Below are 17,333 nucleotides of genomic sequence, written 5' to 3' on the forward strand. Positions count from 1 at the left end.
AGAAAGCAACACCTTATGCTGCACTTCTAAAGAGAAAGCAGATGAAAGTTCTTCTTGTATGTCTTCTGTCATTGACTCCCAAGGCAGCGATGATACATAATGCCACAGTTGAGCATAATGGAACTCATCAAAATGTGGCAAGGCAAATTCTACTTGGAGACCTTGAAAAGTTTTTATACGATCTTCTTTGGAAACCACCTGTAGTAAGTACACAATACCTTGCTTCTTCCATCTGCGGAAGACAGAATACAGTTGTCCTGGTGCAAAGGCCGCATTATCACAAATTGCCAAATATGGTGTTACCTTTGCAGAAAAACGATGTAATTGGCAAATCCACCTCCTAACTGCTTTTGCAGACTTCATAATCAAAGAATGTTTTAACACATTTGGTATGGACTCACCGTTTGTGTGCAAATAACTACTGAAATGAACTCCCAGGGAGAGTTGTAACTCCATAGTTGTATTACAGTAATCTTGAGTGGCTCTAAACCAGTCATTAATATGCCTCATGCCACTGGCAATAGTAAGAAATCTTATGCTAAGTAATCCCAACCCCCCGTACTCCACCGGTATATATAAGGTTGATATGGGAAGACGAGCTTTCCTACCTTGCCAGAGAAAACACTGAACCAATGTGTTCAGTTTCCTTTCATCCCCCCATTTCAAATACAAAGGTAGGATCTGAAAGACATAAAGCCATCTGGGGACAATAAACATATTGAATAATGCTATACGTCCTAACAATGAAATAGGTAAGGAGCCCCATGCATGCAACCTCAATTTTGTCTCCTTTAATAACCACTGAATATTTTTTTCATATAACAAATTTAAATCTGCTGGAATGTGTACTCCAAAATATTTAATTGAGCCCTGTGCCCAGTTAAGGGGAAACTGTTCTCTCCAATTTATTTGCCTTCCTGTTAATACAGGAAGAGCAAAGGATTTATTTAAGTTCATCTTGAAACCAGAAATGTGCCCAAATTGCCTAATACTTGTAAGCAGCAACTCTAGTGATTGGGGTGGATTTGTCAATATCAGTAATAAATCGTCAGCATAAGCCAGTCTTTGATACATTGATCTGCAAGAGAGATGCCCTCTATCCCCTTTGTAAGCGAGAGCATCCGGAGCAATGGCTCTAATGATATCACAAAAAATAAAGGAGAGAGGGGACATCCTTGCCTAGTGCTTCTTTCTATAATAAATTCTTTTTCTTTAATACCATTAATTAACACGCATGCCTGAGGATGATAGTAGAGAGCTTGTATCGTTTGTAAAAACCAACCAGTAATTCCCATAGCAGCCATAGTCCTATCCCACCTGGTCAAAGGCCTTTTCTGCATCCCAGCTAACCACCAAGAATGGAACACCTTTATCTCTGCGAGATGCCATTGCCAGTAGTAAACGTCTGACATTATGCGCCGCTTGATGGTGTCATACAAACCCCACCTGCTCAGATCCTATCAATTTTGGTAGACACTGTGCCAATCTTTCAGCCAATATTTTAGCTAACAACTTAATGTCTACATTTAGAAGCAATATCGGCCTATAGGAGTCTGCCTGCTCTGATGATTTACCCGACTTTGGTATTAAAGTTATCAACGCGGTATTAGCATAAATGGGAAATTTACCTTGTTATATCACCTCCTCATAATATTCTAGCACGGAGGCCAGAACCGCTGGGGGTAAGGTCTTATAATAATCTCCTGTGAATCCATCAGGACCTGGAGCAGAATGAAATTTTAGCGACTTTACCGCTTTTTGCAACTCAGTTAACGATAGGGGTGCGTTCAAGCAGTCCAGATCTGCTAAGGACAGTGTAGGTAAACCTGAGCGCTTTAAATAATCCAATAGATTTCGCTCATGAGGTATCAACTCTGCTTTATATAGGGAGGAGAAATATTCTGTGAATAGCTCCCTATTTCCCCTTGATCACTTGTAAGCACTCCACGCTTGTCCCGTAGGGCTGCCACGGTCTGAGGCCATCCCCAATTCTTAATTAGTCGTGCAAGCATTCGTCCCGGTCTATTACCAAACCTTTGCAATCTATACTTATAATAAAGAGATGACCTATGGGCATATTTTCAAAGCACTTTGGGAGGCTAAGTTCCATAGGTTTCTATGGAACTTTGGGAGGCTAAGTGCTTTGAAAATGAGCTTGCTAGTCTCTATTTTGTAAAATAGAGTATTGAGAGCTATTTGAGTGGCTTTTAAGTTCTCCAGAGTAGCCTTTGTAGGCCTTTGCACATGGGCCCGTTTAGCCCTTCGTAACTGTTTCTAAATGCAAAATACCTGCTGCTCTACGCTTTTTCTTCATACTACAAAATGCAATGCTGTCTCCCCGTATCACCACCTTCGATGCAGACCAAAATAATAGTGGCTGATTTTGAGCTTGTTCACCATTATTAGCCGCATTCTAAGCCCACCTTATATTTATGTATTTCTGAAATTGAGGGTCTGTGTACAAGTAGGCTGGCTATTTCCTCCCTTTTCCACCCGGACTATCAGCAGGTATTTCTAGGTCCACCCACACTAGAGCATGGTCTGAAATTTCTTCGGGCCCTATGGTCTCTGCTAATGTCAGAGGAAACAAGGAACATTCCATCAAAATATAATCCAAACAGGCTTGTGTTCCATGAGCCCTTGACTGGTGATTGTAATCTCGCTCACCCGGTTGCAGTGCCCTCCATACATCAACTAAGTTAAGAGATTTTGAGAGTATAGAGAACTCTCTGGTCCGTTGCCCTGAATAATGCAAAGAATTCGGGTTGGAACAGTCATAAACCGGGTCCGAAACTAAGTTAAAATCACCCAGTACCATCAACTTTGAGTTCTTATGTGCAAGCAACATCCAACCAGCGATTTAAAAAAGACTGGGTCATAACAATTGAGACCATACAACACCACTAGCAGAAAGTCTATGCCTTGCAGCCATACATGTAAAATTATGTAATTCCCCTGTGTCCCTTTTGTCACCAAAGTAGCTTTATACGATAGCCCCTTTCGAAACAAAACTGCCATTCCCCCTTTCTGCCCCTGTGAGGCAGCCGCGTAAATCTCCCCTACCCAGGATCTCTGCAACTTAGCGTGTTCTAAATCCGTGAGACGTGTCTCTTGCAAACAAGCTATATCTGATTTATGGCGTTTTAATGCTGACAAAATTTTAGAGTGCTTTATCGGGGAACTAATGCCCCCTACATTCCAAGATATTACTCATGTAGGCAAACGCTATTTAAAGAAACTAACATTGGTAAAGAGATATCCCCTATGCACATTCCTATCCCCTCCATTAAAACCTGTAAACATACATTCAGCAACATATTCATACAGATTCAATGCAATTTTGACCCTTCTTGCCCAGGTTAACAGTACCCTCAACCCTTCTATTTCCCGAGAACTCCTCCCCCTTCCCATGTAACCATTGTAAATCCAGTACAGGTCCCCTCATCCTTCCTACCTTCCCTCCCCATTCCCCCCCAACCCTAAACTTAACCCAATCCATCTACCCAGGGAACAGACCTGGGGATGGAAGCAAAGATCACATTAAGTGCTAGGGACCCCAACCTCCAAATGCAACTGCTTATAGGCTATGTCACCATAATACACTATGTTAAAGCAACTAGTAATATATTTACTCCTGTACCACACCAACAAATGCAACATGGATTAATCCGCATCAATCAATCTGTTGTTCAATAATGCTGATTTTGCCTCTGTTACAGTCTTGAAAGCTTGCCATTGACCTTGAATTGAAACCCTTAATTGTGCTGGATATTGTAAAGCAAAATGAATTCTTTTATAAGAGCTGAGCAGAGAGGATGAAACTGTTGATGCTGCTTTGTGCGGGGGAGAAATCTTGTAAAATCATCAGTATGTTGCGCCCGTCGTGCATCAGTGAGTCTCTCTGTAATTTAAACCCTCGAAGAATTTCAACTTTATGTCTGTAATTCAATATTTTTGCCATAATTACTCTTGGTCAGTTCTGATCCTCCTATCTGCGCCCGACGCAATGTGCCCTTTCCACCACTACCGGGCCCATTGTGTCTGTAAGGGCCAATTCCTTAGCCAGCCAAGTCGCTAGGTTCCATTCAGGGAGTTTTTCTGTTAACCCCACTTTCTCCGAGGACAAGCAGGCTGCTTGTTCTCACTGATGGGTGACGTCCACGGCAGCCCCTCCAATCGGAATCTTCACTAGCAAAGTCCTTTGCTAGCCCTCGCGCGCCCGCGCGCATGCGCGGCCGTCTTCCCGCCCGAAACCGGCTCGAGCCGGCCAGTCTTCTTTCGTCCGCACTCGGTACGGTTGTGTTTTTCGCCGTGTCGAGCCCCGGAGAGTCGACCTCGCGCGTCCTTTGTCTAATCGACGTGTTTTTTCTTCGGAAAATATTAGAATTCGTTCGGGAAGTGCTCCGGAAGCCCCCTTGGGTTTCGTTTTGCCCCTTCCCGTATTTTCAGTCTTTGCCCCGGTAAGTTTTCTTTCGTCGTCGGGGTAGGCCTCTTTTCGGCCTCGGTCGAGATTTTTCTCCCTCAAAGTTTTTTGGTGCTCATTTTCGTCATTTCGGATTTTGATTTCGCCGGCGTGATTTTTCCGCCCATGACATCGAAGCCTTCCAGCGGCTTCAAGAAGTGCACCCAGTGCGCCCGGGTTATCTCGCTCACTGACAGGCACGCGTCGTGTCTTCAGTGTCTGGGGGCCGAGCACCGCCCTCAGGCCTGTAGTCTGTGTTCCCTTTTGCAAAGGCGGACTCAGGTAGCGAGATTGGCCCAGTGGAACGTTTTGTTCTCGGGCTCTTCGTCGGCATCGGCACCGGGGGTATCGTGTACATCGACGTCTTCAGCGTCCAGAGCTTCATCCTCGGCCGCCAGTGCATCGAGTGCATCGAGGCATCGGCCCTCTGCATCGGCGCCGAGACATCGGATAGCTGCATCGACGTCGGTGGTACCGGGACCTCGTCTGCTGATGTCGTCGGACGGTGGTGCATCGTCAGGAGTGCAGGTGAGGGCTGTCCATTCCCCTGCTGGTGGCGGTGAGCCTTCGGGTGGGTCTCCCCCTACCCTGAGGGCTCCTGCGGTACAGCCCCCCCGAGACCGACCTCCTTCGGCCTCGGCCCCGAGGAAGCGACGGCTGGATTCTACGTCCTCCTCGTCGGTACCGGGAAGCTCCGGTGACATGCTTCGTTCCAAGAAGTTGAAGAAGCATCGTCACCGGTCCCCTTCCCGTGTCGGTACCGAGAGCTCTGGGTCGCCGAGGGAGTCGGCACCCAGCAGGCATCGGCACCGAGAGGACCGCTCACCCTCTGTTCAGGAGGTGTCGATGCGCTCCACTCTGGACAGCCCGGAACAGCCTCCACGCCCGGAACAGGTTCTGACGTCGACGCCTGCATCAACCTCCATGCCTTTCTCTGCAGCCGCTCTGAACGAGAGCCTCCGGGCCGTTCTCCCAGAGATTCTGGGAGAGCTGTTGCGCCCTACCCCTCCGGTACCGGCGGTGCTTGCGCCACCGGTACCGTCGAGCGTGGCGCCGGCTGGCCCATCGCCCGAGGTGAGGTCTCCGGCGTCGGTGCTGCGTGCGGTGCCGGCTGCCGTCGCCTCCCAGGAGGGCTCCCCGACTACGTCGGCGGAGGGAGCTTCGCCGATGCGGGCGAGGGAGTCTACCTCTTGACGCCCCCATCGTGGACGTGGCTCCACGGAGTCGAGTTGGGCACGGTTGCAGACACAGGTCCGTGAACTTGTGTCTGACACCGAGGGTGAGGCCTCGTGGGAAGAGGAAGAAGACCCCAGATATTTCTCTGACGAGGAGTCTGAGGGTCTTCCTTCCGATCCTACTCCCTCTCCTGAAAGACAGCTTTCTCCTCCTGAGAGTCTGTCTTTCGCTTCCTTTGTCCGGGAGATGTCTACGGCCATCCCCTTCCCGGTGGTTGTGGAGGACGAGCCCAGGGCTGAAATGTTTGAGCTCCTGGACTATCCTTCTCCACCTAAGGAAGCGTCCACTGTTCCCTTGCACCATGTCCTGAAAAAGACATTGCTTGCGAACTGGACAAAACCATTAACTAACCCCCACATCCCCAAGAAGATCGAGTCCCAGTACCGGATCCATGGGGACCCAGATCTGATGCGCACTCAGTTGCCTCATGATTCTGGAGTTGTGGATCTGGCCCTAAAGAAGGCTAAGAGTTCTAGGGAGCATGCTTCGGCGCCCCCGGGCAAGGACTCTAGAATCTTAGACTCCTTTGGGAGGAAGGCCTACCATTCTTCTATGCTCGTGGCCAAAATTCAGTCTTACCAGCTCTACACGAGCATACACATGCGGAACAATGTGCGGCAGTTGGCGGGCTTGGTTGATGCTCTCCCCCCTGAGCAAGCCAAACCTTTTCAGGAGGTGGTCAGGCAGCTGAAGGCGTGCAGAAAATTCCTGGCCAGAGGGGTGTATGACACCTTTGATGTTGCGTCCAGGGCCGCTGCTCAAGGTGTGGTGATGCGCAGGCTCTCATGGCTGCGTGCCTCCGACCTGGAGAATAGAATCCAGCAGCGGATTGCGGACTCGCCTTGCCGTGCAGATAACATTTTTGGAGAGAAAGTCGAGCAGGTGGTAGAGCAGCTCCACCAGCGGGACACCGCATTCGACAAGTTCTCCCGCCGGCAGCCTTCAGCTTCTACCTCTACAGGTAGACGATTTTTCGGGGGAAGGAAGACTGTTCCCTACTCTTCTGGCAAGCGTAGGTACAATCCTCCTTCTCGACAGCCTGCGGCCCAGGCTAAGCCCCAGCGCGCTCGCTCTCGTCAGCAGCGTGCGACTCAGCAAGGCCCCTCGGCTCCCCAGCAAAAGCAAGGGACGAGCTTTTGACTGGCTCCAGCAGAGCATAGCCGACATCCAAGTGTCAGTGCCGGGCGACCTGCCAGTCGGAGGGAGGTTGAAAGCTTTTCACCAAAGGTGGCCTCTCATAACCTCCGATCAGTGGGTTCTGCAAATAGTCCGGCAAGGATACACCCTCAATTTGGCCTCAAAACCTCCAAATTGTCCACCGGGAGCTCAGTCTTACAGCTTCCAGCACAAGCAGGTACTTGCAGAGGAACTCTCCGCCCTTCTCAGCGCCAATGCGGTCGAGCCCGTGCCATCCGGGCAAGAAGGGCTGGGATTCTATTCCAGGTACTTCCTTGTGGAAAAGAAAACAGGGGGGATGCGTCCCATCCTAGACCTAAGGGCCCTGAACAAATATCTGGTCAAAGAAAAGTTCAGGATGCTTTCCCTGGGCACCCTACTTCCCATGATTCAGGAAAACGATTGGCTATGCTCTCTGGACTTGAAGGATGCCTACACACACATCCCGATACTGCCAGCTCACAGACAGTATCTGTGATTTCAGCTGGGCACACGTCACTTCCAGTACTGTGTGCTACCCTTTGGGCTCGCCTCTGCGCCCAGGGTGTTCACAAAGTGCTTGGCTGTAGTAGCAGCAGCACTTCGCAGGCTGGGAGTGCACGTGTTCCCATATCTCGACGATTGGCTGGTGAAGAACACGTCCGAGGCAGGAGCCCTGCAGATCACAGCTCGGCAGATGTTGAGATTGCTGGGCCACATGGCCTCCACAGTTCATGTGACTCCCATGGCCCGCCTTCACATGAGGTCTGCTCAATGGACCCTAGCTTCCCAGTGGTTTCAGGCTGCTGGGGATCTAGAAGACGTGATCCACCTGTCCACGAGTTTTCTCGAATCCCTGTATTGGTGGACGATTTGGTCCAATTTGACTCTGGGACATCCTTTCCAAATTCCTCAGCCACAAAAAGTGCTGACCACGGATGCGTCTCTCCTGGGATGGGGAGCTCATGTCGATGGGCTTCACACCCAAGGAAGCTGGTCCCTCCAGGAACGCGATCTACAGATCAATCTTCTGGAGTTGCGAGCGATCTGGAACGCTCTGAAGGCTTTCAGAGATCGGCTGTCCCACCAAATTATCCAAATTCAGACAGACAACCAGGTTGCCATGTACTACGTCAACAAGCAGGGGGGCACTGGATCTCGCCCCCTGTGTCAGGAAGCCGTCAGCATGTGGCTCTGGGCTCGCCGTCACGGCATGGTGCTCCAAGCCACATATCTGGCAGGCGTAAACAACAGTCTGGCCAACAGGTTGAGCAGGATTATGCAACCTCACGAGTGGTCGCTCAACTCCCGAGTGGTGCGCCAGATCTTCCAAGCGTGGGGCACCCCCTTGGTGGATCTCTTCGCATCTCGAGCCAACCACAAAGTCCCTCAGTTCTGTTCCAGGCTTCAGGCCCACGGCAGACTGGCATCGGATGCCTTCCTCCTGGATTGGGGGGAGGGCCTGCTGTATGCTTATCCTCCCATACCTCTGGTGGGGAAGACTTTGTTGAAACTCAAGCAAGACCGAGGCACCATGATTCTGATTGCTCCTTTTTGGCCGCGTCAGATCTGGTTCCCTCTTCTTCTGGAGTTATCCTCCGAAGAACCGTGGAGATTGGAGTGTTTTCCGACCCTCATCACGCAGGACGAAGGGGCTCTTCTGCATCCCAGCCTCCGGTCCCTGGCTCTCACGGCCTGGATGTTGAGAGCGTAGACTTTGCCTCTTTGGGTCTGTCAGAGGGTGTCTCCCGCATCTTGCTTGCTTCCAGGAAAGATTCCACTAAGAGGAGTTACTTCTTTCTGTGGAGGAGGTTTGCCGTCTGGTGTGACAGCAAGGCCCTAGATCCTCGCTCTTGTCCTACACAGACCCTGCTTGAATACCTTCTGCACTTGTCTGAGTCTGGCCTCAAGACCAACTCTGTAAGGGTTCACCTTAGTGCAATCAGTGCATACCATTACCATATGGAAGGTAAGCCGATCTCAGGACAGCCTTTAGTTGTTTGCTTCATGAGAGGTTTGCTTTTGTCAAAGCCCCCTGTCAAGCCTCCTACAGTGTCATGGGATCTCAATGTCGTTCTCACCCAGCTGATGAAACCTCCTTTTGAGCCACTGAACTCCTGCCATCTGAAGTACTTGACCTGGAAGGTCATTTTCTTGGTGGCAGTTACTTCAGCTCGTAGAGTCAGTGAGCTTCAGGCCCTGGTAGCCCAGGCCCCTTACACCAAATTTCATCATAACAGAGTAGTCCTCCGCACTCACCCTAAGTTCCTGCCAAAGGTCGTGTCGGAGTTCCATCTGAACCAGTCAATTGTCTTGCCAACATTTTTTCCCCGTCCTCATTCCTGCCCTGCTGAACGTCGCTGCACACATTGGACTGCAAGAGAGCATTGGCCTTCTATCTGGAGCGGACACAGCCCAACAGACAGTCCGCCCAATTGTTTGTTTCTTTTGATCCCAATAGGAGGGGAGTGGCTGTGGGGAAACGCACCATATCCAATTGGCTAGCAGATTGCATTTCCTTCACTTACGCCCAGGCGGGGCTGGCTCTTGAGGGTCATGTCACGGCTCATAATGTTAGAGCCATGGCTGCGTCGGTAGCCCACTTGAAGTCAGCCTCCATTGAAGAAATTTGCAAAGCTGCGACGTGGTCATCTGTCCACACATTCACATCTCATTACTGCCTGCAGCAGGATACCCGACGCGACAGTCGGTTCGGGCAGTCAGTTCTTCAGAACCTGTTTGGGCTTTAGGATCCAACTCCACCCCCCGAGGGCCCTGTTTGTTCTGTTCCAGGCTGCACTCTCAGTTAGTTGGTAAATTTTTTTAGGTCAATCTCAGTTATGTCCTCGCCGTTGCGAGGCCCAATTGACCATGGTTGTTGTTTTGAGTGAGCCTGGGGGCTAGGGATACCCCATCAGTGAGAACAAGCAGCCTGCTTGTCCTCGGAGAAAGCGAATGCTACATACCTGTAGAAGGTATTCTCCGAGGACAGCAGGCTGATTGTTCTCACAAACCCGCCCGCCTCCCCTTTGGAGTTGTGTCTTCCCTTCTCTTGTCTTGCTACATATGAAACTGGCCGGCTCGAGCCGGTTTCGGGCGGGAAGACGGCCGCGCATGTGCGGTGCGCGCAGGCGCGCGAGGGCTAGCAAAGGACTTTGCTAGTGAAGATTCCGATTGGAGGGGCTGCCGTGGACGTCACCCATCAGTGAGAACAATCAGCCTGCTGTCCTCGGAGAATACCTTCGGTATACGCAAGTTGTTCCTGTGGGAGCGGTTTTCAAGATCTTCCAGTTTGTTCATTTGTTCCTTTAGCTGCTGATTTAGACACACTATGTCTGGGCCGTACACGTGGGAGTCATCCTCCAGAGCCGAAACCCTGGCTTCTAAGTCCCCCGTGCGGGTCCCCAAACCGTCCAGCATCGTTTGAAACAAATCCAGTTTTTGATCCATCATTTCCCACTTCTGCTCCCAGGCTTTCTCTACTGCCGATGTTAGCTGCAGGAGCTGGGTGTCAGTAAAGGCCGGTGGCGGCAAGGGAGGATCCTTCGCCATGTTGGCCTCCACACTGCCAGGCTTACTTTTTTCTTTAACAGCCTTATGCGCATCCCAGCAGGCAATTTGTTCAAATGTTTGTCCATAAAGAAATGTCCCACCACCATCCAGCACCAAACAAAGATATAGTGCAGCAGTTAAGATGATATGGATGCGAGGGCCCCAGAGCTTCAGCAAGATGCTGCTGTTCAGCTCATAGCAGCACGTGATGTTCTGCATATTTTATAAAATACACATGTACATTACAATTTCAGCTCCTCTTCATTCCAAACTATGCCTGCGAGGGCTCATGTATAAGTGTGCACAATCCTTTAGGCACTGTCACGAACCCACCTGGGGTTACCCTGCGGCCACTTAGATGGTCTATCCCCAGCACAGCTCAGGTCCACCTGCACCTGCTTCTTGTGCTCTACACTAGTATTCTCCTCCCACTGACTGGGTCACAACTGCCTCTGGGTGAGTCTCCCACTCACAGATTATCCCCAGTGATTTCTAGGTTTCTGGAGCCACAGTCCCCAGAGAGCACTCGCAGACCAACACACAAACCACCAGGATTCTTTATCAATCCAGGCAAACAGGGTGAACAAACAATTTGTTTATTCTCTTAAAAAATATTGAACAGTGGAACAAAATAGTTCAATTGGCAAACAATAACAGGTAACTGAAATATGGATCAATTATAACACTAATTAAACACTTACATACTGCCTAGAAAGTACCTGGGGAGATCAGGGCATATATCTGTTCACAGAGCTTCAGCAAAACAGATCTCTCTCTCTCTCTTCTTCTCCCAGGCTGAAACTGAAGCAACAGCCAGCATCTGCTGGGTAATTTCAAAACTCCAGGCCAGTCATAGCCCAGAACAGTTAAGTTTCAAATAAAAACTGGTTTCATCACTACAGGCACTTCCTATTATCTGTGTTCCAAATAAAAGAAAGAGATGTCAGTCCTCTGTAACAGCTTAAAGTGTAAACATGCACGATCTGCTGGCCAAACAGGAGAAATATACTTCAGACATATTTAAGACAGGAAAATATCCAATACATTTTACAGACTTAAAACCCACTGTTTCTTCACAGGCACATATACTTACATGCATGTAAACAGTTACAGAGTTTTTTTAAAAGGCCTTTTCTGCCCCTTAGCATCAGCTCTACACACAGAAAATCTTTTATAAAATTACCCCCACAGTGGATAGATGGTGCTGCAATTATTTAGAAAGGGTCTTGACACCTTGTTGGACAAATGAGCATCAACTACTTTTTGTAGATCCTCTGATATTTCTTTTGACCTTAGAATGAGTTGCTACTAAATTTTTTTTGGTGAAGGCCAAACTCAGAATCTTTTAGATGCCCAAATATTCTCATGCAGATAGATTCACTTTGCAGAACAGATTACTTGTTACCCAATTATTTAAGCACTTGAATTTAATTAGCCAATTAATTGTGCTAAGGGAGCTAGGATACACTTACTGTTCACACACCGATGGTAAAGTAGTCTTATTGTTCCTACTTTGTAAATTATAGTTTCTCATGAAACATGGAATTGTTTAATTTATACCCTTTTTGTTACATAAGCAAATAGTCCGATCCCTATTTAGCTCATGGTGGCCAGAATTAGCCCCGGATATTCAGTGCTGGGCCGTGTTTAGGCAACCGCATTGAATATCTGGGGGTAATTCAATGGTGTTAACTGCCGGAGCTTATGTAAGTCCAGGATGATAGTCAGCTGGGATCTGCATAAAACACCTAGGCAGATCCCAGCTGAATATTGGCGAGGACCTGCATAAAAACAAATGCAAAGTCTGGCATTCCCCTCCCCTCCCTAGGCCCTCTGGGCTTGCCTAAAAAGTTCCTGGTGATCTAGAAGAAACTCGGGTAGGAGAAATTCCCACTTGTTCCTGTTTGGTACCAGCCTGCATTCCAAAATGGCTGCTGCAGCCTCGCTAGACCCTATGTAAGTTTAACCAGGTCACAGCTGATATCGGACCAGTGCCCGGTTAAATTTGTTGCATAAAATTTTAGGACAGCCTTTTTCTGTCGTAACTTTATGCTCCAACCTAGCTGCTTTGCAGTCTGAATATTGCCGCTAACCAGCCTGAGCTGTGTGCCACCTGATTTCCAACCTTAGCTCACCCCTAACCTCACTGGTTGGCCATTTAGTGGCAGCATTAATCGGCACTGTCCGGTTAAGTGCTGTTGAATATTGCTGGTTAATCCTGACTAAGCAGTTTAAATGGCCTGGAGCTTCTTCTTTGAATATAGGGTGGATTGTTTTCAATTAAACAAAAGTCTTATGGTAAGAATTTGTACTTATTATTTAGGTGTTCACAAACTGTCTTAGCACTGTACGTACATATCCACCTCTTCCACTATACTTTGTGCATCTGATGAAGTGGACTCTTGTTCTTGAAAGCTTATGCCTCAATAAATCTTTCAGGCACCACCTGCATCTTTTGATGATTTTGTTTCTACAGATTAACCTGGCTACCCCTCTGGCTAATTTCTCCTAGAGAATCATCCTGAAAAAAGTTGAAAAGCAAGGGGAGAATAAGGTTTAAAAAGCAAATATACAAAATGCATACATGTATCCACTGGAGTACTGTCCTTGGAATCTGCTACTGTTTAAAATCTCACTTTGGGAATATCTCAAATTATTTATCATAAATAGTTTTTAACTTGGTTGTCAACTAATGTTATCTGTGACTCAAATTATCTTTTTACTCTTTTTTTTCCCCATGATAAGTATTCTAGCATACCAAGACTGATGTCCTTGAACATGTAACCATTTATTGCTTGTGTATTTTATTATGCAAAGTACCTGCATCAAATACTCAAAACCCAGTGAAACAGATGGCTCCCGGCTCTTAGTGGTATGTAGCGTGGCTCTTGGGAAATGCATGGAGCTGTACGAGACAGATTTTTCATTAGCCAAAGCCCCAGCAGGATATCAGAGTGTACATGGGGTTCGGAAAGCACCAGGCAGCCTCTCGGACTTTGAGGTATGAAAATACATATTGAACCATACCAGTAATGAGTCTTGAGAACCTTAAAAACCATTGACAAGGCTCTCATTTAGGCACTTAACAGCATATATAGAATTTGGCCCTAAAAGTTACGTGCATTAAATTGGACGTGTGCCCCCATTTAATGCGCATAACTTAATGAGTCAATCTGCACTGATAATTGGTGATAAATTTAAATGTTAAATTTTCACACCGAGTTTTAGACACTACTTATAGAATATACCCCTTAAAGGTTAAGAATATTTTACGGTATGCACCACCCTTCCATACTTATGTACTTGCACTTACAGTAGCCCTATGACTGGCGTAAGTGTGAGCACCTAAATGTTAGGTGCATTGATACTCAGTTGAAGTAGGCACCTGCTGCGTTCCAGTTATAGAATTGCTCATAAAGTGTGCCCTGGAACTGTCTATGTTGCACGCCACCATTCTGGTGCCCTATATCTTGGTCACCTGTCTGCTGCTATTTGTTCATTATGTCTGTGCTTCTCGCATGTTTTTTGTGGGCGCTTGCATGAATTATTGTTGATAGTGTCCCATTTAAAAAAAAATTTGTCTTAATAAATTTGGATATTTAAGCTGTTTAATCTTTTGTTTTGATTGCTTGCTTGTTCCAGTTTGCATTTGTGCTATGATACAGTTCAGTTGCATTAAAAGAAGCACATTTAGACAAATGGGTGGATGTTTTTTGGTGTGATTTGTAACTGTAATATATGTCTATATATCTATATACAGGTTTGTAATTTTTTTTTTATAGGATGATGAATTTGTTATATATAATACAAACCAGGTCAAAATGGGATATATTGTAAAATTTTGCCTGGAGGAAGACAATGTGAAAGAGTTTTTTCCTGATATAAGTATTACTGAGGTGGCAGAAAGAGTTCCATGTCATTTACAGTCAGAAGGTAAAGAATATTTTTTAATTACACTTTTTTTTTCCAATCTAAAATATTTTTATTTTGCATAACTCTGTAATAAGAGCACATCTCGCTCACATTTGCCCACGCAGGGGCTCATAAATACTTTACTACACTACTACATCTAAAACCAACTCATCACTATATCCACTACAACAAATAACAAGATCATCACAAAGACAACCACCACAGCCCAACTAAACCTTGTACTCCTCAGATACAACATCCCCCTCCCCTTCACTCTCACCATCTCCAGCTCCAACTCAGCTTAAGAGCACCTCGTGGTTTTTTGGAGCACTCTCTCTCCCCCTCCCTCTCCACTCCCCTCCCCCCTCCTATAAGGCTCCATTGACCTAAATACTTGTCAATCGCTGTTGTAAGCGAACCCATCTTCCCTTATGTCGCCATGTACCCTCCCTACGGTAAGCCGTTAGTCTCTCCATTTGTATTAACTGACCCAATTTACATTTCCAATCACCCAATGTCGGGGGATCTACCCTCTTCCAGTACTGTGCTATGAGGCACTTAGCTGCTGCCAGCTCCCATCGTAACCATTTCCGCTCCTCCCAAGATTCCCTTTCATTATGTAAGCCCAAGAGACACACCAAAGGGCTGCACACCAAGGATGATCCAATCAACTTTACTAATACTTTCATAACATCTTGCCAAAAAGGTACCACCCCGGAGCATGACCACCATATATGTATAAAAGTACCCCTCTGTGAACCACACCTCCAACATAGATCCGACGCACTGGGGTACATCCTCTTCAATCTCTCAGGTGTGTAATACCATCGGGATAAGACTTTTATATGCATTTGCCTGCACCAAAACACATACCGAGGCTTTCTGCACCTCCCCACAAATAACTTCCCACTCCTGATCAGAAAAACAGTAATTTAAATCCTCCTCCTAAGCCCCCTGAAAACCAAATGGCCTAGGGTCATATTCCCTCAAAAATTTGTATATCACCAGTATTGGTCTGGGAACCTTCTTCAACAAAAGCCACAGATTTTCCAGACTCTCCCTTTCCTGTGGATTCCCCCCCCCCCCAACCCACTGTCCCCATTAACCTAAATTTGTTTATTAATACATTGGAGGTCATTTTTATCACTATTTTAATTACTATATTTGTATTTTTTAATTATTGGTATTGTCTTTTACATACACACTTCTTATAAACATTCTTTTAAAACAATTTTTTTTTTTTTTTGGTTAAAATTAATAATACAAATTTTTTTTGGTTAAACTTAATAATATGGTACACAAATGAATATAGGAATTTAAACCCATGTTTACATGTGTTCATTTGATTCATTCATCAGAATCAGATATGGATGTTTATACATAGATATGTTCGGTTTATATGTGGTTGGTTTTTATTTATAGATGTTCTTGAACATTTTCGCCCATTTTGATGGATGGATTTTCTTAAGTTTGTACATACTTTATACACACACATATGTATTCCTAAAGTATTTCTAATTATTTGGTAATGTCCTTTTTATATAAATACTAGTAAAAAAGCCCCGTTTCTGATGCAAATGAAACGGGGGCTAGCGATGTTTTCTTCTGTGTGCATGTGGGAGTGTGTGTGTCCCTGCCCTCTGGCCTCTCTCCCCTCCCCCCTCTGAGTCCTTCACTGTTACAGAGCCAGCGATTTGATTTCGTGCTCTGCTGTTTTCCTTCACTGACTGTGTTACAGAGAGGGCGGGGCAGACACTCATAGGGAAACCGGATATCTCGCCCCCTTCACACTTCCGGCTGGAGGCTTCATAGAACGTTGGTGTTGCTTTTTATATAGAGAGATTTTATGGTGATGCTGTTTTATCATTACACTATATGTTGCCTATGTTGTTTTTATTATCATTATTATTTTGTAATTATTATTATTATTCTCATTTTTATGCCACTATCCAGCTTGTTTCCGAAAGAGAAAGACGCCCATATTTCGACCCTAATCGGGAGATGGGCGTCTTTCTCCCGTTTGCGACCAAATCGGTATAATCGAAAGCTGATTTGGGGCGTCTTCAACTGCACTCCGTTGCAGGAACGACCAAAGTTGACGGGGGCGTGTCGGAGGTGTGGTAAAGGCGGGACTGGGGCGTGGTTATCGGCCGAGGAGAGATGGCCGCCTTCGGCCAATAATCGAAAAAAGAAAGGCGGTTTTACTGCAATTTTGGGTCACTTTTTTTGGACCCTTTTTTTTCATGAACAAGTCCCAAAAAAGTGCCCCAACTGCCCAGATGACCACTGGAGGGAATCGGGGATGACCTCCCCGGGCTCCCCCAGTGGTCACTAACCCCCTCCCACCAAAAAAAAAGAACTTGAAAAACCTTTTTTTCCAGCCTGTATGGCAGCCTCAAATGTCATACCCAGCTCCATGACAGCAGTATGCAGGTCCCTGGAGCAATTGTTAGTGGGTGCAGTGGACTTCACCCAGGTGGGCACAGGCCCATCCCCCCCTACCTGTTCGAACTTGTGGTGGTAAATGGGAGCCTACCAGACCGCCCCCAAAACCCACTGTACCCACATATAGGTGCTCCCCATCACCCCTTAGGGCTATGGTAATGATGTAGAGTTGTGGGCAGTGAGTTTTGGGGGGGATTTGAGGGGCTCAGCACCCAAAGGAAGGGAGCTATGGACTTGGGAGGTATTTTACTTTTGTTTTTATGCTTTACAAGTGCCCCCTAGGGTGCCCAGTTGCTGTCCTGGCATGTGAGGGCAGTGGCGTTCCAAGGGGCGCTGACACCCGGGGCAGATCGCCGATGCGCCCCGCCCCCCCGGGTGCAGTGCCCCCCCCCCCGTGCAGCGCCCCCCCCCCCCCCGGCGAAGGGACACCCCCCCCACCCCGGTGAAAGAACCCCCCCCCCGGTGCACGCCGCTGGTCAGCGTCGTTCGTTTCCATGCTCCCTCTGCCCCGGAACAGGTTACTTCCTGTTCTGGGGCAGAGGGAGCATGGAAACCAACGACGCTGACCGGC

At 47.3% G+C, this 17,333-nt stretch overlaps 1 protein-coding gene across 1 annotated transcript in view; it reads left to right on the forward strand.

The window, feature by feature from the left end:
- The window catches only part of LOC115458756 (protein mono-ADP-ribosyltransferase PARP4-like), a gene marked incomplete at its 3' end in the record, with an annotated part of 153,292 nt that overhangs the window by 67,297 nt on the left and 68,662 nt on the right, over positions 1 to 17,333 (forward strand). The window contains 2 exon segments of the mRNA XM_030188568.1: positions 13,223 to 13,406; positions 14,188 to 14,338. Of these exon segments, the coding sequence (XP_030044428.1) occupies positions 13,223 to 13,406; positions 14,188 to 14,338 (335 nt within the window).

Source organism: Microcaecilia unicolor, unplaced genomic scaffold, assembly GCF_901765095.1.
Source record: "Microcaecilia unicolor unplaced genomic scaffold, aMicUni1.1, whole genome shotgun sequence".
NCBI classification, from domain to species: domain Eukaryota; kingdom Metazoa; phylum Chordata; class Amphibia; order Gymnophiona; family Siphonopidae; genus Microcaecilia; species Microcaecilia unicolor.